This window comes from Protopterus annectens, chromosome 4.part0 (genome assembly GCF_019279795.1).
Source record: "Protopterus annectens isolate FY-2018-M chromosome 4.part0, PAN1.0, whole genome shotgun sequence".
Taxonomy (NCBI): domain Eukaryota; kingdom Metazoa; phylum Chordata; order Ceratodontiformes; family Protopteridae; genus Protopterus; species Protopterus annectens.
In genome coordinates, this window is record NC_056733.1 from 640,713,615 (window position 1) to 640,739,610 (window position 25,996).

The following is a 25,996-nucleotide window of genomic DNA, read 5'->3' on the forward strand; positions in this document are numbered from 1 at the left end:
CTGTCCCAAATCTTCTTCACCAGATTGTCTTATGTTTTTCTACATGTGTCCAAACCTTCGTAATCTGTTCTCTTTGACCTTTTCTGTAATTGGAGTTACTTTGGCTTCTGCTCTTTCTTCATCTGTCTCACGGTGTGCATCCTACCACCCTTCTCAGGCACTTCATTTCCATCACCTCTAGCTTCTTTATCTGCTCTGCTCTTTACCTCCCAGGTTTCTGTACCATACAGTAGTACTGGTAGCACCACTGTCTTGTGCACCTTACTTTTCAGCTTCTTTGGTATTCTTCTGTCATAGACTACATCTGAGGCTCGGGTTCCTATTAGATGACAGAAGACGCATTATATCGAATGCATCTTGGTCGAACTTAAAACAATGAAAAGGCAAAATAGCAAAGTGGCTTTTAAGGGAATTCTTTCCCAGAGAAAGAATTCACTTGGCCGCTTCCGTTACTTTGCCATTTCCGGCACTGTAGTGCAATCTCAGAGTTGATATATTTAAGGGGGTGTGAGGGGGGGGGGGCAAAGCCCCCCACTTTATGTATTATTTCAATTTTTTTTTTTCGGAACAGCGATTTTTTTCCCTTGGAAAAAAATCACTGTTCTGAGCTTTACAGATTGTAAGCTTTCGCTTAAATGGGTTGGATTATTCATCGTTCACTTTTTTAAGCGTTTGATGATATAATATAGACCCTGAGACACTATGTCAGTTGGCTGCAGCCCCTCTGATTCTAGCTTTGACCTCTTCATTCAGACTTCCCTTCTCCTCAACTACCCCTCCCAGATACTTGAAGCTATTTACGTGTTCCACTATCTTCCTTTCTATCTCAATTATCATTTTCTTCCGATTTCCCCAATTTGCTGCCATTACCACTGTCTTATCTGTGCTTAGTTTCATCCCACGTGCTTTCAGTTTTGCATTCTATTCCCCTATCATTTGCTGAAGTTCTTGCTCAGAGTTTGCCTGTAATGCCACATCATCTGCATACAGTACCTTTGTTGATCTATCTCCTCCAACCTGTTTGCTAATGTAGTCCATCATCAGTATGAACAGCAGTGGGCTCAGAGATGAACCCTGGTGTACACCCACTGCCACTGAGAACCCCTCTGTGAGGCTGAACACTATTCGTACTTGTGTCATTGGGTCCTTGTACATAGCCTGCGCTAATTCTATCAATCTTTCTGGGACTTCGAACCACTGCAGTACTGCCCAGATCAGCTTTCTTGGGACCTTGTCATAGTCTTTCTCCAAGTCCAGGAATGCCCAGTTGGACTCTTTCCTCATCTCTAGCTTTTTCTCAACTATCTATCTCACTGCAAACATCAGGTCAGTTGTACTGCATCCTGATCTGAATCTGAACTGCTCATCTCCCATCTTACATTCTACTACTCTGCATATCAGTTTATCAATCACCCTCTCCAGAACTTGAATGCAGTACGACAGGAGTTTGATACATACCTCTCAACCTGGAAACATCAAAAATCTGGACAAGGGCCATGAAAAATAGGTACAAATCTGTACGTTGATTAACATCTAATTCGCATACATAATTATGTGACCCCACCCACTCCAATGGAATTGTGGGTTACCAACTTTCGAACACAAACTGAAGAACAGACAACCAAAATATGGCACCAGAGTCCCCCTGCAGCCATTCCAATGTCCCATTACCTGGCTATTTCGCCCCATTTACCATAAACACTAATGTGTGCATACTGCTTTACTTCTACAATGATTATTTGGATTTTATTTTTACATTTTGCAGCACATCAATGCACAAACACTAACAGACATCTGATAAACAAAGTAATACTGTCTCACAATAAAAACAGACTTGGCATTAAAATTTCTCTGCCCTTGAAACTCACATTAATTGAAACATCACTGAAACCTGCACCACATCCAAAGAAAATGCATCTGACCAGTGATGGATAAAGATTACCTTTGGGCTGTTTTCAAATCATTGGCCCCATGCACACAAAACAAGAAACATACATGTGTTCTTTTCTTTGATACACCTTCCTGACTTTATTAAGTTATATTCCTTGTATAATGCAGCACACTTGTTAGACAGAGCACATTTTAAATTTATTGTTTGAATGAACATTTTTCCAGTAGGCTGTACTGTTGGCAATGAAATAAAATGCATGAACCAATAATTACAAATCTGCCCAATTCAGAACATTTCCATCATAAAAGTCTACTTCCACACCCAAACTATAAACAGAATGACAGCATTGTAAGCCACAGGCATCTTGCACAGCGTCTCGCAGTTATTTTCAATTTCAGGATTTTTGGGGAGGCAAAAGGTTAAAAACCAAGGACACATTTTAAACATTGCTTGTATAATTTTGGAAAGTTGCTAAAATAAAATGCTGTGTTACCACCATGCATGTTACTAATAAAAAAAGAGAAGGTACAGGCGTCCAACTGGTGGGAGACCAAAAATTGGTGAAAGACCAAGAATTATAGCAGATACACTTCCACTTTTCCACTTAATGCAAATTTATTATATAAAGGTACAGCGTTTTCGCTACTGGAAACACAGTAGCTTCTTCAGAGTATACAGAATAGCGCCAAAAAGCAAATTTAAATAAAATGATGTTACATAACAGTCACATCACTTCCCACATTCATTTAAAAGGGAAACTAGACAATCTGTCTTATATATTTTAAACACTAATAAAATCTAGAACTACATATCCCAGAATCACTTCAGTGATTTAAAAAGAAGTTCTAAATTCTCTAATAAATATTCTAAACATGTACATATACGTATATAAAACCAGTTGTGATAACAATTTCACATTGTTATCAAATAGCCAGATTCCCTAAATAACCACGTAGATAGAAAAAACATTTTGAACACTTATCAGCCCCTAAGATTTTATTTATAAAAACCTTGCATGCATGTTACTGGCAAGTCCTTAACCCAGAATACTATACACTACAGTCAGTGCAACATACCACTTGTGATTGCTAATTACTGTTATTGTTGACAGAAAACGAGTAGTATTTCGTGGCGCTCTATTAACTTTGGGAAAGCCGCACGGAAAGGATACTGTATTATCCAAGTAATTCTAAAATATTTAAAGGCATAGACAACACAGTACTATTTCATACAACACGTATTTTTTAAATATCTCGGAGTCGGGAGTGGGATTATCGAATGTGTACATACCCAACGTGGAATGCCTGAGTGGTAATGTAATCCTGATACACATATAGTGGTGACTTGTGTAGTCAACCGAATTATGTGGACCTGAGTGACAGTGATAGGCTGCATACGCTGCCCCGGGGTATAGCTAGAAATGTATTTTTATACTGAGAGTTGATGTTGTTGCCCTCTCCGTCCAACTGTCATTAAAATATATTTAGCCATCAAACTGTCCTGTTCAGAAAGGAGGATATTATTGTCAGCTGTTTGCCATTTATAACCCTAAAAGACTGTTTTTAGAGGGCGCATTCCTGTAGCATAGCTTCTGTAGTTTTATAGAGGAAACACTACTTTATACAGTTTTATAATACGTTCTGTACTTTTTGATCCATAATATTTCTGAGAAATGTCAATAATAATTAACTCGCCTGAGTACACCCTTGATGATGTATGTCACTTTTGTTTTTAGTAGATTATGACAATTGTAGGTTCACCAAACACAGAGTGTATCCCAGCCTTTAGATGATGTTATAGAATGCATTCACGTGCGATTTTTATTATTTTGTATACGTTTGGTAACCGGGTAAGCCCAGCGAGCACAAGTACCGCCAAGGGCAACCTGAGAACACCGGTCAAACAACTTGATCACTTAATCATGTAGTAGGCAAAAGGAAGATCCTTATTTTTGGATAACACGTGGAATTCATTCACATGCAGTACCTACAGCTTTATAATCATCGTACAGTTGTTAACTTGGTAAGCATGCTAGACGCAGCCAGCAACAGTTTAATTCCCGCCTGCTCGCAGCCAGCCGGAAATGATGACGTGAGCTCCATGAGCTCAATTCCGACTGGCTGGTAGTGCTGACGGAGCGCGCACATGATGAAGTCAGCTCCGACAGCGCAAATTTAAAAAAAATAAAAAAACAAACTGCAAAGAAATCGGAAATGAAGGGGTACCACTCGGGAATCGTGGCACCCCTCCATTTGGACCCCAAAACTCGGTAAACACAGAGTAATTTGGGATGGTTGGGAGGTCTGGTTTGATACCTCTGTACTGCCCACAGTTGTGGATGCCTCCTCTTTTCTTGTACACTGACACAAGTATGCTTATTCTCCAGTCATCTGGGATACGCCTTTCTCTCTAGACTGCTCTGAGTACCCTCAGGAGCCATTTCTCCCCTATCTCACCCAACATCTTTATCATATCTGCTGTGACCTCATCTGAGCCTGCTGCTTTCCCTAACTTCATTTCCTTAGTGCTATTTTTACTTGTTCTAGGGTGGGCTCCTCCTCTTCTTTCATCATAGGATGTGTCTGAGACAATACAGCTTCTGTGGGGTTTTCTTCATTCAGAAGCTGCTGGAAATACTCCTTCCATCTGCCTTTTATGTCCTGTGGACTGGTGAGCAGGTTGTTGCTGGCATTCCTTATGAAGGGTGTTAGCCTATCTTCTTTATCTTTCTGTCTTTGCATTGTAGCCTGATATAGTTTCTTTGTGCCCCTTACCGAGTCACTTTCCAGAAGTTGGTACAGTGCCTCTGATGTCCTATTCTTTGCTATTGCAACTAATTTCTTAGCTTCTTTGTTAACCAACCAGTATTCCTTCCTAGCCTGCTCGGTCTTTTCTATCTCCTATTTTTTCCTGCACTCCTTCTTTCTTTTGATCATTTCCTGGACTTCTGCATTCCATCACCAGCTTTCCTTATGTACCTTATTTCCATACCTGGCTCGGCCACATATCTGTTCTGTAGTCCTAACACATGCTGTTTTAAGGCACTGCCATTCTTCTTAAACTCCACCTATTTCCTCCTCTTCTTGGAGTGCTAGAGCCCTGAGTAATTCATTGAACTGTTGTACTTTCTCTCCAGTCAACTTCTAGATTTTCAGCCTAGTCTCTGTTTACCTTAGAGCCTTCTCTGACCACTGTTTGCAGCTGATTGTGGCAATCAGTGGTTTATGCTGTGGGGTGACTGTTTCACTGGGGTTGACTTTGCAATCATGGATTCTACCCCAGTGCCTTTTCCTTGCTAGGAGAAGGTCTACCTGAGTTGCATGTTGACTACTCTTGCATGTGATCTTGTGACTGTCTTTCTTTCTGAACCATGTGTTGGCTACTATCAAGCCATTTGCCAGAGAGAAGTCTAAACTGGCTTCTCCTTCTTTATTCCTGTTACCCCACCCATGTGGATCCAGGCATTCCTCATATCCTGTTATGTCTGCCCCGATATGTGCATTCAAGTCACCCATTATCAACACCAATTCATGTTGTCCTGCCTTATCTAGTAGGTCCTGCAACTGTTGTCTGAATGCACTCTTTTCCTGACTATCACAACTCTGCTGTGGAGCATAGGCTAAGATTATGACTACTTCCCTATCATTAAACTGGAGCCTGATTGCCAGGAGTCTGTCATTAATTCTGATGATAATCTCACTGCCTTCTGAAGCCTGCCTCTCATCACAATTCCCACACCATTTCTAGCCTGTCCCCCTCCTGAGTAGTAGACTCTGGATACCAAGCCAAGTGTCCTTGCTGCACTGCCCTTCCATCTCATCTCTTGGATACAAAGAATGTCCAGCTTCCTCCATATCACTATGTCATCCACATCCGAGCTGTGTCCTTCCAGTGAACCTACATTATGTGAAGGAATTCTCAGTTCATGTTTGGCAGATTGATTGGTTTTATGTCTAGTTTTTGCTCAACAGAGCTATCCCCAGGCAACCCAGGCTGGGCAACTAGATACCAGCTGGCCAGTAGCTTACTTGACCCAGGGCTGTAGGGCTTTTATGGTGGGCATACACTGGCCAACAGGGGCACACACAACCCTCCCACTGTAAGCATGGATCCGAGTAGGCCAGGTACTCAACGCACTTATCACTGGTAACTGCCCATGCCCATTTTGATGACATTAGTTAACATGGCTGAATCACCTAGAGCCATATTTTACACCATTGAGTGGCAAGCCCTGCCATAGCATGCAGTCTGTGATCCATTTTCTCCTATCTTGAGGATACTGCGCACTACAACTCTTCCCCCTATAGGGCAACATGTAGAGTCTGTGCTGCTGTCCACAGCTCCATTCATTGGTGAGTTTTGAGATAGAAAAACTCAGCATGATTTTTTGGAGGTGGGAGGAACCCCAAAGAGACACAGGGAGAACATGAGGTCAGGATCAAACCTTGTGCATGGAAGACAAAGACCTTAACCATTAAGCCAACTGGTCTCTCAAATATATTGTATTTTTACCTTTCAAGATTTTGGTGTCAGGATTTTAGGTTTCAGGATTTTGGGCTTTCAGGCGTATGTATGTGTGTATATATATATATATATATATATATATATATATGGGTCTACTGTATATAATCGAAAACTCACTTTTTCGAAAATAAACAGTAGACCCACGCTTACGCAAAAGTGCACTTCCGCGAACATCGGTTCAATGAACCGATAAAGAACACAGAAACATTGTTTTTGGAGGAAGGCAAGCCCCCCTGTACCCCCCATGTGGGGGGCTGTGTCCCTCACACCCCCTATTTAAATATACCAACTCCGAGATCGCACTACAGTGGGGAAACCCGTAAATTCCCTTTCCCCACTGTAGTGTGCTTCAGCACCTGTGTTCCTTAACGGTTCGTTGAACCGTTACTCGCGGAAGTGCCCTTTCGCTTAAGTGCACGTTTGTGTAACGGAGGATCCACTGTTCGTTTTCGAACAAGTGGATTTTCGTTTTTTTTACAACACACCCATATATATATATATATATATATATATACACACACACACACACACACACACACACACACACACATAGTAAAAAAGTAATGTCTTTTGGCTTTTCCCGGTTAGCGGTCACCACAGCGGAACTCCAATCCGCTCATGATTGGCAGTGGATTTGTACGGTGCCGAGTTGCCAGCCCAACGCCCCCCCTTCAAGGAAGGCACATCCATTAACGCAAGCACCTACCTGCATGTCTTTAGACATCACTCGACCACAGGGAGGACATGCAGACTCCACACAGAAGGTGCTCCAGCATTTTTAAATCTTGGTATGATGCTTTTTCATACTGGAAAAAGGGAGGGACAAACACCATAATGTTCTGAGGTTGCTATTTTATCTAATTTTCATCCAAACCATTGTTTTCAAAAGTTACTGTTTATTTGAACACACTGCAGTTTACAAGCTTCAACACCACTGCTGTAGAATACTTTGCAACTAGTACCACAAGAAATTGCTAATAATGTTAGCTAGCCCTTTAAAAGGATCTGAGGAAGGCACTTGCTGAAACTGCTAATCCTGTTTTAGATCACTGTGTTTTATGGTTTTCATGGTTTTATTGTTTTAAGTATATTAAATCTTAACTTTTACCTTCACCGTGGTGGCACTACCTTAATATGTTCTGATTTAATCCTCCCAAAAGTAAGTGAGGAAGTCTTGATAGGGTGGGGGATGAAATTTAAACCCCAGCTAGGTACAGAAACATGGATACAACATTCACCAGACAGAAATATCAATAGCAAAGACGGTAAATTTACCAACATTATGGTAGTTCCTTTTCGTGGATGTGGTAGAGAAATTAAGGAGAATTTATTTAAAAACTGGGTGATTTTTTTAAGGGCGGCCCGGAGATCTTTAACACTCTGGGGGCATCCCCAAAGTTTGTCTATAAAACTGGTAAAAATCTAAAATCTTTTCTACAACTGAAACAAAGGGGAACTATGCGGTGTGGAACATGAACAAAGTAAGTATGTGCTGGAAGGAACAAATGTGACTGCAGGGAACCCACCATTTGACTTGCATCTCAAAGAAGGTAATTGTGCAACTATAGGGTTAATTTATATTGCCATTTGCCAACGATGTGTTTTTTTTATGTGGGTAAGACACACGGGAAATTTAGAAAATGGATTTATGAACACTTGTATGCCATTTCTCTGAAAAAATATGAATAATACCCTTTTTAAACACACTCTTAGCTGCAAAGGCAATCACAATTTTAAGTTTATAATTATTGATATCATCCCTAGAAATGAAAGGAGTGGGTGGTGGGAGCTGGAAATAAAAAAAAAAAAAAAAAAAAAAGAGAACTGTTTTAACAATTTAAATTGAAAGTCAGAGTCTTGCCAGGTCTTGATGACAATGTGTCCATTTTGCCTATTCTAAAACTTAAAGCAAAAGGAGTTACAGGACATCTGGATTCTGCTTAGACATGTAATTAAATGGAAGTTTGCCAAGTGGGTGATTTTAAGGAATTATCATTTTATGGTTTTATGATAGTGTGATCATTCTTATATATTTTTAAACCTTGGTATGATGCTGTTTCTTACTGGAAAGGGGGGGGGGGGCACCATAATCTTCTGAGGTTGCTATTTTATCTACTTTTTATCCAAAACATTGTTTTTAAAAGTAACTGTATATTTGAATATATTGTATTTTCACAAGTTTCATCACCACTACTGTAGAATACTTTGTAACTAGTACCACAGGAACTTGATAATAATGTTAGTTGCTTATCTGTAGCATGACTTAACCCTTTAAAAGTTACAAGAAAAGGTTTTAAGCAAAAATGTTGTATAATACTGCAGATTCAAATGTATTGTATTTTTTCAAGTTTTAAACACTACTACTTTAGATATTCTTTTATTTAGTACCACAGGAAATGTTAATAATGTTAGTTGCTTTTTTAACACAACTTAGCCCTTTAACGTTACATGAAAGAGTTTCAATCAACAGTGCTGCATAATGCACTAGTAGCTGTTTTAATTGATGCAAATCATATGACTTTTTAAATTGAAGGGTTATACGTATATTTAAAGTTTGTTAGTGTTATAAGGTTTTATGGTTCTGAAGTGCCACAAAAATTTCAGGGATGAAAGCGCTTAACCATCTGTATTTAGATTTATTTTTGGATTTTTCTGACTCTTCATGTTGTGTGTGTTTTATTTAATTTATTTTTTATACTTCGGACTTTGGTATACATTTTGCGAACAGAACCCTTGTTTGGACTGCAAAAGTATTTTACTGCCATTTTCTGCTCAGTACACACAATGTGAAGTTTTTTGCCTGTTTGCTGATTTTGTTTTTACTTCACACCATTCACGCTGTTTTTTCTACAAATGTTCCTATTATGTATATTTGGGGATTAAAGAACAAACTCGTATAGTGGGACTACATATACATAGTGAACATAGTGTGGGTGTGTTTTCTTTATCTTTGTGGATATATGGTGTCATATTGAGACACTTTTAGTAAAGTACAGATCAGTGTAGAGTTCTCCCTTTTCCATTTACACCAATGATGATCTAATCTTGGTGCAACTGCTATTGAGATTAATCGCCTCAACCCTCATATCACCTTACCAAAATATAACTAACACTGTATTTGGTGTGTGAAAATCATTCAGGTGAGAAAAATTATTCAATGAACTAACTCAGAATGAAATATAAACACACATATACAATTGAAAATTCTGTGGACTGATATTTTGTACTTCCCTTTTACACTCAGTAGCTCATGAATGGAGCCCTGATAAAACCAGAAAAATACCTAACTACAGTAAAGCTAAGGATGGACATTTTCCATCACAGGATATACTCATGTTTTTCAATCTATACCCAAAGAAAGCTAGACATTATTAAGATACAAAGTGTTTTAAAGCAAATAGAAAGATACCAAAGATACCAAGCAGTTCTGAAAGAGGTCAGAGTAGTGGGAGCAATATTTAAAATAATCATTTATCACTGTTGAATGCTGGCTTGTATATTACTGGTAGTATTGCATTAGGCTGTAATGGAATGATGAGATGGTGACAGAGAAGCCTTCCCAATGTCAGCTATCAAACACCAGTTCTCCCTAAGAAGGACAAAATGCTATATATTACTTCATCACAATTATATTTTCTGGTGTATCTGCATGGTGGAAGCTAAAGTTTTCTAAAATACTGCAATATCTGCATGCTAGCAGTAAATCAGATTACATCTGCAATGAAGTAAAATAAAAGTGAAATATTTGTTTTGCCTATACCCAAAGTGCAAAACAAGAATATGTGAGCTCTTGCACCCACATGAAAATACAGCACAAACTGCTTACACCCATGTACAATAAAGTGAAATATTCCTCGTGCTTACATTAGGCTATTACTTTTCACTACTGAGTATCACAGAATGGGATTTGCCAAACAATCGAGACTATTTTGCTGTATGTTGCATTGCCATTAAACATTACATTAAATTATATTTACAGCCATGTTAAATAAAATGAAATATTATTTTTGCTTATATTTAGCCAGCATTTGCATTTTCTGGTATCATACAATAGCGCTTGTCAAATGATCAAAACTATTTTGCTGCATAGTACTTTCTCATTATCGTCTTTTTGCTTTTACAAGTACACGTACATGGTGTAAGTAACTTGGCAAACATTTAAAATGTTAGAACTCTCAATGTCAAGTCCTGCAATGTACAGAATGAATGACAAAAAATACAGACTTACATATATTAAGTCCAAGATTTGGAGAAAATGGAATATTCAAAGAAATGAAAAAGTACATTGATCTCTGATTTGTTATATATAAGTTGGGGGTGTGGGATTTGGGGGGCTTACCCTCTGCAAAAACAAGTTTAAAGGAGAAGAATGATGTTCAATATTTGCTTTTCTCTCGTCTTTTTGGGGTTTTTTTTTTCATCATTTCAGAACTCAGCATTGTGAGTTCCATTTTCAATAAGTACTCAAGTAATACAGCCATTAGAGGCTGTGTTTCACTGGTTCATAGTTCATAGGTTCATAGTTATATATTAGACTAATGGGACCATCAGGGCCTTTGCAAGCCTAGCCGTGCACAACTGTGTCCCTATGTATCATGTACATTTATTAGGAGAGGGTGTGTCAATTTCTAGATGTTTTGGAGGGGCGATATTTTAGACAGAAGCAGACAGTAATTCCCAAACTATCAAAGACATGGGAGACAGACATTTCTGATTTTCCATCCACTGGTCAGGGGTACACTTAAATACGGTTAAGGATGGACTCTGCTTCATGTGGATGAGGAGCCTGTTCTGGAGCATAGGGATCCTCTGGCACACATACCCGTCTTACTACATGCCTTATTTATGTCACAAGTAAAATTTGAATCTTTGGATCTAGTGGTTCTGATGCTGTTCATTTTCTGGATGTGCAAAATATCCATCAGAGCTGGATCTGAGGATGTCTGGTATGCCAAGCACAGATCACTTCTCAGTAACCTAGTCCTCAAATTAAAAACAAGAATATGTGAGCTCTTACATTTATATGCATTCAGCGCGGTATATTATGTTTACAATTATGTAAAAAAGTGAATATCCTTTTTGCTTACATATGTATATTACATCACTATCAGATATCACAGAATAGTGCTCCTCAGCCAATCAATGTCATGTTGCTATATGCTTCCCCACTATGGTAGTATTTTTATAAGTATATTTGCTCAGTATAATTAATACATACTCAAGATGTAGTATTTTACTGGCCTCTTAATCAAAACAAGAATATGTTGGCTCTTACATCCTCATACAAAAAGTGTAACAAATGATCATTTCCACTCAAAATAAAGCAAAATATTCTCTTTACTTATATGTATATAGTATCACAGAACAGTGGATGCCAAATAATCAAGACCATGCTGGTGTATGTTAAGCCCCCATCAAACATATCCATGCAATCCAGTCCATCAAACTATATTTACAATTATAGAAATAATAATAACTATAATTAAATAATTTTACAATTATATAAAATAAAGAAAAATGTATTACTTGTTTATATTTGACTACTAATTTTCATTACAGGACATCACAGACTAACGCTTTTTGAATAATCAAAAATCATATTATTGTATGTTGTTTCCCCACAGTCATCTTTCAAACAAGTACACTAGAAGTCAGTCATCAGATACCAAAGTAAGCTATATGTGGTAAAGTTAATACAGTCTCCAAATGTTAAAGTGTTCTGGGTGAATGGATAAGATGTTCTTTAATATAGCCTCCAGTTACTAAGCTAATGTGTTGCAATAGAATGCTATGGTAATAATTCTGCATACATAGAAATAATATAAATAGAAATTCATTTTATCTGAATCAAACATTTTGCTTTGCATTTAGTGATCATGGAGAGGAAATCTACAGCATTTTAGAATGATCACAGGAAAACTACATATAGCATTGTGTTCCTGATAAGAACAGGATGAAATGACTATTGTTGCAGAAGAATTATATTGTGTTGTTTTTTTTTTGCCTATTACTCACTACAAAACGTGTCTCTTTCTCATTACTATACATAAGTTTATTCATTTATTGTACTAAAGCTGCTATTGATAGTACATCATTTTATTTTTTGTTGTTTGTTTGCATACCAGTTTGATTTGCTGTCTGCTAATGTTCATATTGGCCTGTTGAATTACATTTCTAACTGAAGCAATATGTTGCATTTGCACATGCACATGCACACAAGCCAACACAAAAAGGTTCTAGAACCCATTGTAAGTTGCAGCTTTAAAAAAAAAAACTAAACGCTCTGTTTCAGTGCTGAAAATGTAGGCAGAATTGAGAACAAAGTGCTTAGCAAGGTCAAAATGGCTCTATCTGGAACTTCCAGTTATAACTAGTAAGACAGAAAAAGGATGGCTTAGACAGATAAACAGAGTAAATAGAAAGCTGGATAACGAGATAAAGATGGACATACAGGTAGGTAGACAGAAAGACAGATAAATACTGTCAACCAACTCATTTATCTTGTAAAGTTCCTCTGACTTCAAGAATTATGAATTTGTGCAACAAGGAAATTGTAAAACATAATGTATAGGTATAAAAGCAAATTTAAAATACATTTTTCTAATTGAAAATCTAAAAAATAGATGTTACAAGGCTTTTGAAGATGCTTTCTCCAAATCCAGAAAGTACATATTGACAGTATATACAAACTCACATGGGCTGACCAATATCTTTGCATGGACAAAGAGTTAATCCACTCTTCTATAACCAAGACTGAATTTGCATTCCTTCTCCTGAGCCAAAGCATTGACCGATAGACCCAATTTCCCTTCCATCACCCTGCCATGTGCTTTTACAGAGAAGCAAATGGTTGTATTAGCTTTATTACTGGAATACAGCCTCATATTCCCCTTCCTAAAAATGAGGACTACAGCACCAGTTTACCAATCCACTGACAGCATCTCAGCCTTATACCTAAACTCTGTGTTGAAAAGGCAAGTTAACCATGGCACCCCAACAATTTCTGAGCAAGATCTCATACACTCTTGTAGCCTTGCCACATCAGAATTGCTTTATCTCTGCAATGACCTCATCTACCAAGTTGGATCATATTTCATCACTTGCTTCAGCAGTGCCTCCCCAGAGAAAAACAGGCCTATGTGAGCCAGGAATTCCACAAAATCTTTCACCAACCTCTTGACAATGTCACCAGTCAAGGTTTATTCTTCCCTAGTGAGAATGACATGGTAATATTCCACCCCACCCCCCTCCTGAATCACCAGATGGCTTGCAGAACTTCTTCAAACTTTTTGAAAGTCATTCTTCATGGCTTGAACAAATAGGTTCATAGGTTGGTACTAGACTATCAACCCTAGGGCCTATACAAGCCTAGCCATAACAATTCCCTGGCTATTTCTTCCCACAATATTTACTTCCCAGGAACCTGTCCAGCAGGGCGACTGACATGATCCCTGGGGTGAATTTCTTATCTCCCATCCAATCATCAAGGTTCCTTTTGAAGAGAGCTAAAGAGGTGCTCTGCTTGACATGTATGGACAGTCTATTCCAGAGTCTGGGGAGTCTCTGGGTCAGAAACCTATCCCTCCAGCATGTTTTGTTCATTGTGATGACAAGGTTTAGATCCCTGGAGTGTGTGGCTATGAGGGATTGGAATTTCTTTAAGTGTAGCATGTCCAACAGCTCTGGGTTTGACATGGCCTTGTATGTTAAGCAGAGATCGCCTCTGAGTAGACGATATGCGACAGAGTATAGCTGGAGTTTTCTAAGACGTTCAGCACAGGGCATCTGCTTCAGGCCTGTGATTCTTTTAGTGAGGTATTTCTGTGGTTTTTCCAGTTGTTGCAGATGTCTTGAAAGGTACATACCAAACGGGACATTGTATTCTATAATGGGTCTAATGAGGGATGAGTTCAGTGGGACAATGACCTCCTCTTTTCTGGATGAAAAGCCCTTAATGATGAGATGTGCCACATAGAAGGATTTCCTGACTGTTGTGGTGATGTGGTTATCGAAGGTGAGACCACTGTCCACCTGTGTCCCCAAGTCTCTTTTCACACTTTTAGTGTTTAGTGTACTGCCACCTATGTGGTAATTCACGGGTACATGTTTTTTTTCCCAAAGGGATAACTATACATTTCTTGGCATTGAGCTTGAGCCCATGGCTCTGGCACCAAGCATCTGTTTTTGTAAGGCCCTTTTGTAGAATATCCACATCATTTGGGGATTCAATAATGTCTCCTAGTTTGCAGTCATCTGCAAACTTTATTAGCCAGAGTCCCGTAGTGTTGGCCTGTACTTCAGAGAAGTAGCTGCCAAACAAGAGCAGTCCCAGGACTGAACCCTGAGATACTCTACTTGTCACTTGTCTGGAGCTGGATTTGGAGTCGGCTGCTTTTACAGTGTGGGTTCTGTCAGTAAGCCAGTTGGCAACCCATCGAGTGATGAAGGGATTAATGCCCAGCTTAGTAAGTTTATCTATGATTCCAGAGTGGGGGGGGTGGTGTCAAAGGCCTTCGCAAGGTCCAGATAGGCTGTGCGGACTGCCTTACCCTTGTCCACAGCTCTGGAGACCGATTTGAAGAAGTCAATCAGGTTCCCTAGACAAGATCGGCCCTTCACGAACCCAAACTAGGTGGGGTCCGGTGTTTGAAGGTTGCCAATGTCTTTGTTTATACGTTCCATGATGATACGTTCCATGGCCTTGCAGATCTGGCTCGTCAGACTGATAGAGCAGTAGCTCCCAGGATCCAAGGTGGATCCACCCTTGTGGAGTGAGATAACTGTAGCTGTGCGCCATTCAGTGGGCACAAAGCCTGAGGTGAGGCTATGATTAAACATAACATTTAGGTGAGGTGCCAGTTCATTTTGTAGTTCATGTAGTACACAGCCCGGGATGTTGTCTGGTCCCATGGATGCTGTATTCTTAGCTTTGGAGAGTGCAGTTTTTACCTGTGTGGCCGTTATTACCAGAATTTGGCAATATTTCAGTATTGAGATGGGCCCTTTAGGGGGTGGGAGGGAGGGTGAAGTTGGCACTGAATCGATCTGTCAGGATATTGGCAATATCCTTGGGCTCAGTATATTTAATGCCATTCTCTTGTAGCTCAGAGCAGATCTGAGTATTGCCATTTAGATTCTTGACATAGCTATAGAATGCCTTGTGGTTGTCTTTGGAATCTTTGGCAATTGTATTTTTGTAGCAAGCTTTGGAGGATTGTATGAAGGATCTCAGCTTCTTACTGAGGCTAGTAAGGGAGTTTTTTGCATCCTGGGATTTTCCTCTTTTCTGCAACAGTTTCCGCAACAGTTTCTTCCTTTTGTTGTAAAGTTTGTTTATGGTAGGGGACCACCAGATTGGCTTCCTTTTTTTGGAGAAGAGCGTCTCAGTTCTATTTGGGATGGCACGATTCATGCATAAGTGGATGTGCTTGTACAGTGCCTTAGTGTAGGATTCAGCAGTCGAACTTTCAGTTCCCATCTGCATGGGTGTCATGAAGTTTGTCACTTCTAACTTGAGTAGCATGAAGTTGGCTTTGGAGAAGTTTTTTTACGGAGGTTTCCTTACTGGGGGGTGGGGGAGGGATATGGATGTCAAGGGTTATTAGCTTATGGACAGACCTGACCAAGGAGGGGGTGATCATAGGTATGCAGCATCGAGTTCCCATGTTGGTAATGACCAGGTCTAGGATACTGGAGCCCCTGGTGAGACTATGGATTAGCTGATCCAGGGCATTGGAATTTATGAATTCCAAGAACCGTTGCAAAGGTGTTGGTGCATGAGTAGTTTTCCCAGTTAATGGCAGGGTAGTTGAAATCACCCAGTATTAGGGTGTTTGGTTTTATCTTAATATTTCCAGTATGTTTAGAAAGGTGTAGTGAGAATCTTGGGGCATGGTGGGGGATCTGTAGCAGGCTACAATTTGGACTGCAGTCTTACCTAGTGTTAGTTGCACCTGGAGAATTTCAGATGCATTGTGTTGGGCAACTAGCCTGGTGGTGTGAATATCCTTGGTGAATATGGACACTTCTCCACCTTTAGTGTTTTGGTCCTGGTTTGGTGGCCAAAACGTGTGGTAAGAGTTGTAGACTGGTATTGCAGGAGTGCTCTCTGGAGCCTTGAATCAGGTCTCAGTTACTGCACAGATATCGATGTTCTCCATTTTTAGGAGTGCATTTTGAGGTTTAGACTTCTAGCATTGAGTAGCATTACCTTCAGATTTTGCATGCTTGTACCTGTTATAGTGGTGGTTTTGTCCTTTGAACTTTGTCTAAAAAAGGCACTATGGGGTGGCAAGAGCCTTAGCCAGTAACCTGAATCCCAGGGGCGACAGGTGCAGACCATCTCTGGCAAAGCATCGTGGTCTGTCGATCATGTAGTCCCAGGCAGACAGATACTGAATCCCCTTTGAATGACACCAGAAGCTTAGCCAATTGTTGAAGTCAGTGGGTCTATATTAGAACATCAAAGTTTCAAAACTTCAAATGTTCTAATATCAAACCCTATTCAACGAAAGCTGAAAATATCGAAGCAACAGAAAGCAACATTTTTTTCCTATGAAAGAATTTGGTTGTCCGTTTCTGTTGCTTTGATATTTTCAGAGCTGTGGTGGAAAGTTACGGGTCGGGTTCAAGTAAGTGTGTGATTGAGTGCAGGTTAGGGTAGTTAGGGTTAGGGTGCAGGTTAGGTATGTGTGCGATTGTGTGGGCATGAGGGTTAGGGCAGGTTAGGTGAGTTAGGATTAGGGTGCGGGTTAGGCATGTGTGATTGTGTGGACGTGAGGGTTAGGGTGCGGGTCAGGTAAGTGTGCGATTGTGTGGACGTGAGGGTTAGGGCGGGGTAGTTGAGTTAGGGTTAGGGCGCGGGTGAGGTGAGTGTGCGATAGTGAAGGACTTTAGGGTTAGGGTTTGAGTTAAGGTAAGTGGATAGTTAGTGGTGTGTGTACCATTTACTGTAGGGCTAGGTGTAAGATTTTAGGTGTATGTGTGTGGATTGCTGTTTGTTTGGTATGCTTGTGTTGTGTGTATGTGTTTTGGAACAGCGATTTTTTTCCCTAGGAAAAAATTTGCTGTTCTGTATGTTCGATGTTTTCAGCTTTCGCTGAATTGGGTTAGATATTAGAACATTCGAAGTTTTGAAACTTTTATGTTCTAATATAGACCCAAAGTCTATCATTTTGTCCTTATACTGTGGTATCATTCTGGGCGAAGCCAGGATGCTACTCAGGGCTAGGGTCATACCTGCCTGGTCCATATGATCAGAGAGCTCTTCCATGTCTCTTTTCATGTAGTCCAGGGAGGTACATCTGAAGTCATTTACTCCAATATGGACAGTGACAGAGTCATATTTGTACTTGTTGTGGAGTGACTTGAGTGCATGCGTTATGTGGTGGATCCTGGCACCCGACAGACAGCTGACTGTTAATTTTCTCCTTGTTCAGCCTGGCGAGTGGGACATCAGTATGCCTGACTATAGATTCACCTTTGACTAAAGTGTAGGGTACCTTGTCTTGCCTTAGGGGCTGTTGTTGGGTGGCACACTGGTGTTGTGAGCTATGCAACACTTTGGTTGTGATTGGTGTTTGTTTGCATTTCAGCTTCAGAGGTTCTTGTTACTTGGTCAGGTTACTGTTAAGGGCCTCCGCATATGAGGGTTTAGTGTTGCTATGTAAGGGTGTTCGTGGTGTGGGTTTAAAAGGGCTATGTGTTGCTGGAGGTGTAGTGCAGGTGTTAACCTTCTCCTCTTGACTGTCTAGCACAATCTTGGGTGGAGAGAGCTTTGCTTCCAGTTTGGCTATGTAAGTGCAACTCTCACAGGTTGTAGTGTTGGGTGGTAGGAGGACAGGGTTGTCTGTGTACATGAGGCAATTGCTGCATTGCACCAGTATGCCCAGATTCACCAGGTGGACAGGAGAAATCACCAGAAGCTGACACTTGGACATGCCTGGTTTGGTGCTTTTTTTTGTAAAGTACAAGAGTTGTTTTCCCTTACCTTAGCAAGGTACTTTGCAATTATTGGCTGTTTAGTGCGTACGATTAATTTCTCCTTATTAACAAGGAGAGTTGAGTGCTTGTATCAGTTTATGGCTTCCTAGTGCTTTCCAGCAGGATTTAGAGCAAGTGCTAGTCACAGGGATGCTTAAAGGTAAGATGAAAAAAAATGGTTTATTCTAAATACTGCAGTGTGCACTAGAGGAGTTAGATGTGAAAGTGGGTAAGTTAAGTTTTACCTGCCTAAAAAGTTAAGTTTTAGTGGAAAGACATTATTTTTAAAACAGCAGGATAGATGGTCACTTTTGTATTCTTGTACTATGGAATACAGTAGGATGGCCAATAAATTTAAATAGTTGAAGGGGAATGATTTCACAAAATGATAATTTTGCACTTACTCACATAAGCCAGTAAAAGCAGAGAGGAAATGAGATATATGTCAAATTAACATAAGGGGCAGGCAACTAGAAAGACAGTGCAGTTTAAGAACACAACAGTAACCGGGTGGGAGAGTAAGGAAAAAATGTTCTGCCTGCCTCACAAGAGACAGAGCTGTGGTCTCTTTTCAAGTTTTAATATGCAGTTAAAAGCAGAATACAAGTAAAACACAAGGTAAAGAAAACAAATCACAGTATTAAAAATAGAAAAAGGCAATAAAGTAATACAAAATACAACAAATAAAAGCAAATTAACCTTTCCCTCACAGCAAGGTGTAGCAGAGTCTGGGTGAGCCTTTCTAGTAAATGTCTTCAACACTTGGGTCATCACTTCTGCATCTACTGTTGCCTTTTCTGCTTATCAGTATTTATCAGCCAAATCCAAAGATCCCCCCAACTTGCATTGCATAGAAGGCCACTTTAATTTTGTGGCTTCCATCACCACCAGTGGGTCATAGAATTATTACCATGAAAAGAGCCAACCATCTTTTGGCCAAAGCTTCTTCCTGCCTACTCAGTTGCTGAGATCTTGAACAAGGTCTCCACATCCCTGACATGCACAGGTATGTCCAAGTTCTTTGGATGTGGAAATTGAACCCATATCCCACAGAAGCATCAGCTATGCATTTCCAGGATACCCTCACTACGCATTTTGTTTTTCCAGGTCTGTACAGTCACCAACCACCTATCTAACACAATTCACTACTGAATGATGATAGGCAGAGTGTTCAGCACGTCTCAACCCAACTGTCCAGAAATGTCCACACCACAGAGTCTTGTGTCTGATGACATAACTGCAACATTACTCACTGACCTTTGCATCATTCTGATGGATTACCAAACACTCTTATAAGCATATTTAATTTCAAACAGGTGCTTGTTATAGGCAATCCACAAATAGCAGAAAACATACCTCTCAACATCTTACAGTAAGAAATCTGGATAAAACCAAAAATGATGGGTGGGTGGAAACAAAGGCCCAAAAATTGGGGAAAACTTTAAATATTGGTCTTTTAAACTTAGAAAGTTGCTAAAATAACAGGTTTTATGTTAGCATGCAATTTCTGAAGGATATATAGTCAGAAACTTAGATGTGTGCCACTATTTAGTGACTTCAATCTTCAATGATTTGCCAGAAAAATAAATATTTTATAACTAAAAGACAAAAATATGATGCAAAAATCTGGACATTCTGCCAAAATCAGGATCGATGAGAGGTTCGGTAGAGAAGTCTAAAAATAATGAAGCAGTCAGGCACGAAATCAAGCAAGCCGCTATTCCTAGCTCAGTCCTCTTGGTACTCCCATTATTGTTTAAATAAGTGTTCGGGTCTCCCTGTAGACTTCATTGGCAGTATCATATCAAGCACAATACCTAAAATCTTTTGAGTACGGCAGATTTCTGAACATCCGTTAGGTATATGTGCACAGACAACAACAAACAGCATTTTCCAGAATGTCTTGAGGGACGTACTATTACAATACTGTGGGGTCACAGGACTACTGCTGCTGCATACTATTTTGCCTCTGTGGTTGAAAACTTAAATCATACCACTCACCTGTCCAGATTTTTGGCTCATACTTTCGGTGGGTTCCTCATAAAATCTGCGATTTTCTGACAAATCGCTGGGACTGAAGTCTTTAAATAATGACAGACATCTGCGCTTCAGATTTCACATCCTTCAGAAAATGCATGCTAACACACAATAAAATGCTGTCGTAGCTATTAAATTTAAGCAGCATTTAAAATCTGTCCCTCTTTTTGGACCTTTGCCACCCCATTGTTTTTTGTGTTGTCCAAATTTCTTGAGCTAAGAGATTGAGAGGAAGAGTTAAATCACAATCCTCAACAGCATTAAGTCGAACATGTTTAATGTGAGTAGTCACCAATGAAATAACAGCATGTTTCTCCAGTGTTTTGAGATATTCATGACAAGAATAAAATTGGACGTTCTGCGAAATACCAAACCATGCGACAAATACCACAAAACGCAATAGCTAGTTGCATATACACAAGTTATTGCTTAGCCGAGTGACGACACCACTAATAGCTTTTTGCACCCCCCCCCCCCCCCATGTCCAACCCCGGAAGTTTGGTATTTAATGTGAACACTTAATAGATTATGTTGTTAGAGACTTTACGTACAGATTAATTCGTGGTCTATGTTAATTACTTAAATGCTTTTACTCCCAACGAAACATGACTACCACTGAAGAAAATAACACTGGCGGGAGTGATGTAACTGCAAGATACTAGAAATAAAGTCATTACAATATATATTTTAAAATAGTACTCTACCCAAGAACCGATGCCACTTGGGAATTCGTCTAAACAGGAGGATTTGAGTGCTTTCTCAAAAGCAGCAAAGGCTCCCAGTCTAACTTCGTGGTGCGACATTCCTTCGTACCAATGGACAGACTAAAACCCAACGCTTACTTTGTTCTTACTGGAGTGTGTATTTCAGTTACGTGCTAGGAAATATAAGCAATAGGATTAATGCCGCACAAATAGTTATCTTAGAAGAAAAAAGTTATTTTAGGTTCAGCAGTCCTCCACAGTACCAAGGCGTCCTGGGTTGCCAAGTAACCTGTCAACGTTTGTTCTTCGAATATCCAACGTTGCCATTGGAAGACTGCGGCCCTATGCGCCTTGAAATACATCATAAGCTAATTCCACAACTTAGTCACTTTTCTGTTTATTAGATACGTTCACATTTTGACCTCCCCCTTACTTTTTCTAGTCGTAGGTCTTTTTCAAAATATGGAAATGATATCCCACGACTGTGCCTCATTGTGAGGAACGCTCTCTTCATATTGAGCCTTAAAACTCCACCTTTCACGTAGTTCCACATTGAAAGGGTCTGTCATGCCTTCATTGTTATGATTTTTTGTTAACAAAGATTAATTCATCAAACGAGCTTTTCCAATGCTAAAGTACCACATTTTAATTAGAGTGTGCGCGTTCTACATACTTAATTGTTTAGAATATGTATGTTAACGCAAAAACCTGTTCTATATTTTTTAAGTGAAACAGATTAACATTTAAAAAGTGTTCCTGCTTTGGGGGCTTTTTTAGTTGAGAGATTTTCTTATCCAAAATTAAGTGTTGTTTCCACTTTTTGCTCATTTGTTCTATATTATGAAAGCTTCCACTTACATTTTGATGCTGCAAGGCTGAGAGGTGTGATATGAATAATACGTCAGCTAAGTTTTAATATTTGCTCTCGCAGAGCGGCATAACCTTAATAATGCAAAGGTTTCCAAGGCGAAATTGAAGTGTATTAACCCACTAGATGCGCAGTAGCAAGCCACTGTGGTGGTGGTGCTGCGGTAGCGTTGTCGCCTCATAGCAAGATGTCCCGTTCGATTCTCAGATAGAGCGTCTTCTGTGTGGAGACATACGTGAATGGGGCGTGCCTTCGTTGAAGGTTGTGCATCAGGGCTGGTAACCCGGTACGTAAAAATCCACTACCAATCATTAGCGGACTGGAGTTCCGCTGTGGCGACCCCTAACCAGGAAAAGCCGAAAGACGCAAACAAACATGCGTAGTAGCAAGCCCCTCCCAAACCCCACCTGCGAGCATGTTGACTACTCCGCCCACCGCTTGGAGCATGTTGACTACTACGCCCACCGCTTGATTAAAACACAAGGTAATAATAGGCCTTTAAACAGAAAACATTACAGGCATATTAAAACATAAGCAAATAACAGCTAATTGCACAAAAAAGATTACATTGTACATTATAACATAAAAATGCAGATGCGATTGCTGTCAAATCAAAACATTTTTTAATTTTGCAAATCGGGGCAGAAGTACAAAGACAAGTACTGTTTGTACAGTAAAACATAATAAGAAATTAATGGAAAGTGTTGTTCAGGTATCTACTTTAATCAGCTGCAGTAGGTACAGATCCTATGTATTTTATCGAAAAAGGTTCAAAAGTCTATTAGACAAGGTGAGAGAAACAGACAATCCTGTTATTAATGACAGCCCCAAAGTTACATTTAAGTGTGGTGATATGCAGTTATGTTACAACAGTCCTTGTCTACAGTTTAATACAGGGCAGACATTTGGTTGCACTGAAGACTTCATGAGCAGCTCCACAAATGTGGCAAGTTGTGAAACCTGCATGGATTTATATACGAGAAAAGCCACTAGAAACTTACAAAGAATTGTGAAAAACTAAAAATATGAAGATACGAAGATAATGTTCCATACAGACATTCAGTGAAATGTTCTATACAGACATTCAGTGAAATGTACTAACTTTAGAATGTTTTTATTTTTTGTTTTGAAGGTTAATTCAAATGTAACGGGGGCAGGGATGTAAATTTAATTTTAGATTAGAAAGGATGGTTTTGTCAGCTAAAATTCACTGCCAATGTACAGACAGAATTACATAAAATTGTCTCTATAAAGCCAATATTGAGAAATAGAAGGCTGAAATAAATGTGAGGAATCATACTTTCTATAGCTCTGTGTTACTAGTTGTCCTACAGGTTAAATACTTATTTTCTAAGATTTTTGTGCAATGAAAATAGCTTAAGGCTGAGTTAAGAAAGTTGCTTTCAGATATTTGTTATACACGTTTGTAAAGTACTTTTTTAACTTTCACTTTAGTTAACAGATCTAGGAGACTCTCTCTCTCTGATATCCTCCCTATGGGAGAAATAAAGAAACATTGTCGATTTCCAATAGTTTAGTCTAGTGTTTTTGCTTATTTGACCTGTTTACTATTTACTATTATTTGCACTTATTTGACCATTACATTTGTGTTGCATGTCAATCACGGCACATTGCCGTTAATACCCGCCCTCCGGCATGTCAATCACGGCAGGCATGCCCATTCTTGTGTGAACTCGGAGGTGGGTTAATACACTTCAATTTCGCCGGTTTCCAATTCACACACACACGCACACATTTTGCCATGAAATCCAAACACAATGACTGCTTGTTGAGCATTTTGAATAAGAATCCTATGAAGTAACTTCCACGTATGTTATAACGTTTGCTTAACTGCTGCATTAAAGTACATTATTGACTGTTTATTCAAAGGCATTGTTAGCGTAAGTAACTTTGAAAGAGAAAGCAGTACTTATTTATCATAACAAAGGACAGAGGAATGGATGTGCATTTTTTCAGCCTTTAGCCTTTTATAAAAAGTGCAACATCCCTAACTGTATACTAACTTCAGCTCCTTTCTCCATCTATAGCCACCCCCCCCAATATAATTTCTGGAAAGCGTACCTTTTCAACTGTAAGAATTGATAAGACTGTAGTATCCTGAAATTAACTGGAAACAACTGAAATGAGATCGGTATGAATGTCTTTCTCTGTTAAATACCCAACCTTGTACTGAACAGGTGCCAGTCTCTCCTTTATAGGCCAAGTTTTTTATACCTTTTACAACAAAGTCTGCAAAATGTAGTTCAATTAAGAAACCTTTATTAGATGTTAATATCCGAATACCGTCTCCAATAACAGTACTGATAAACAATAACAGTCTGTAGAAATTCTGGAATGCTGAATAACAGTAACAGTGTTGATAAATATAGCAGTGCTGATAAATATATCCAAAGTTTTTGCAGGTATATAGGTTCATAGGTTGGTACTAGGCTATCAGCCCTACGGCCTATTCAAGCCTAGCCATAACAATATTCTGATTATCCTAAATAATATAATGCTGGGTAATTGACCTGACTTCAGTACTCAGGCTCAAGTGTCTGTACTGCAAAGACCTTTTGTATATCAGTCCAAAAACTAACTTAACTGACTCAACTGCCTGTGTCTGAAGTATTTTCTAAGAACACCAAAACCCTGTAATGTTCTACATGCCTCTTTAGCCTTGGTTTTCAAGACCTCACAGTCCTTAACTGTCTGTTCTTTATCTAGAATTCCATTGAAAGTACACATATCTTTCCCTTGAGAAAGGAACATTCTGTAACTTTCCTTTGAGAACTAGTTTTGCACATCTCATGCTTAACCATCAAGATTATCTTTTCCTTTCCATTGAACTGTCTTTCCCATAAATGGAATGCATACATGAAAACACAAGTCTAACTCTGTATTTTCAGGCCTATTCTTCTACCTTATGCCTAACAGAACTTTAAAGTGCAAAACCCACAGTCTAACAGCTCCCCCTGAGGTCCCTGATGAAAATTTACAGGGACCTTCTTTTGTAGTTACCTCATATCTGTATTACTAACTACTGTAATCTGGTTTGAATATACAGGCTTTATGCCACCTCACTCATAATCTGCAGGTGTGTCCTAATAAATAGTGATGTCTTTTATGGTGTCAAAGGTATTATTAGCTCCAAATGGCTTTAACAACTCCATATGCAGGAAACATACTACCTCCAGCAATTATCCCATTACCTAGATCCATAGTCTTAAGAATTTTTAAGTCTAAGTTGTGATGCATCTAAAACCTGCACATTATTCTGAAAAACAGTCCCTTTTAATTCTGTGGTATCTAAAACTGGTTTGGCCAGGTAATTCTTTCAACAATGCTGTTCCAGAAACAGCATGAAGATAATGCCATACACATCAACTTGTCTCTGAGTCTTCATAGGTTGGTACTAGGTTATCGGCCCTATACAAGCCTAACTATAACAATTCCCTGGCTATTTATTCCCACAGTATTTACTTCCCTGGACTCCTGACATGATCCCCGGGGTGAATTTCCTATCTCCCATCCAATCATCAAGGTTCATTTTGAAGAGGGCCAAAGAGGCGCTCTGCTTGACATGTGTGGGCAGTCTATTCCAGAGTCTGGGGAGTCTCTGGGTTAGGAACCTATCCCTCCAACATGTTTTTTTCATTGTGATGACAAGGTTTAGATCCCTGGAGCGTGTGGCTCTGATGGATTGGGATTTCTTTAAGTGTACTATGTCCAACAGCACTGGGTTTGACATGGCCTTGTATGTTAAGCAGAGATCGCCTCTGAGTAGATGATATATGATAGAGTATTAGTGGAGTTTTTTTAGGCAGTCAGCATAGGGCATCTGCTTTAGGCCTGTGATTCTTTTAGTGAGGTATTTCTGCAGCCTTTCCAGTTGTTGCAGATGTCTTGAGAGGTACATACCAAAAGGGGTGTTGTATTCTATAATGGGTCTAATGAGGGATGAATACAGTGGGACAATGACCTCCTTTT

General features: G+C 39.5%; 1 protein-coding gene across 2 annotated transcripts in view; it reads right to left on the bottom strand.

The window, feature by feature from the left end:
* LRRC43 (leucine rich repeat containing 43) overlaps positions 1 to 25,996 on the bottom strand; it is a 1,074,258-nt gene that overhangs the window by 884,213 nt on the left and 164,049 nt on the right. The window contains exon 1 of one of the 2 annotated variants that reach the window (XM_044068603.1): positions 21,139 to 21,583. The exons of the other annotated variant lie outside the window; for it this stretch is intronic. Coding sequence (XP_043924538.1) covers positions 21,139 to 21,237 — 99 coding nt within the window. The 5' untranslated portion in view covers positions 21,238 to 21,583. Of the gene's footprint in view, positions 1 to 21,138; positions 21,584 to 25,996 lie in introns of those variants that run through there. 2 annotated transcript variants of the gene reach the window in all.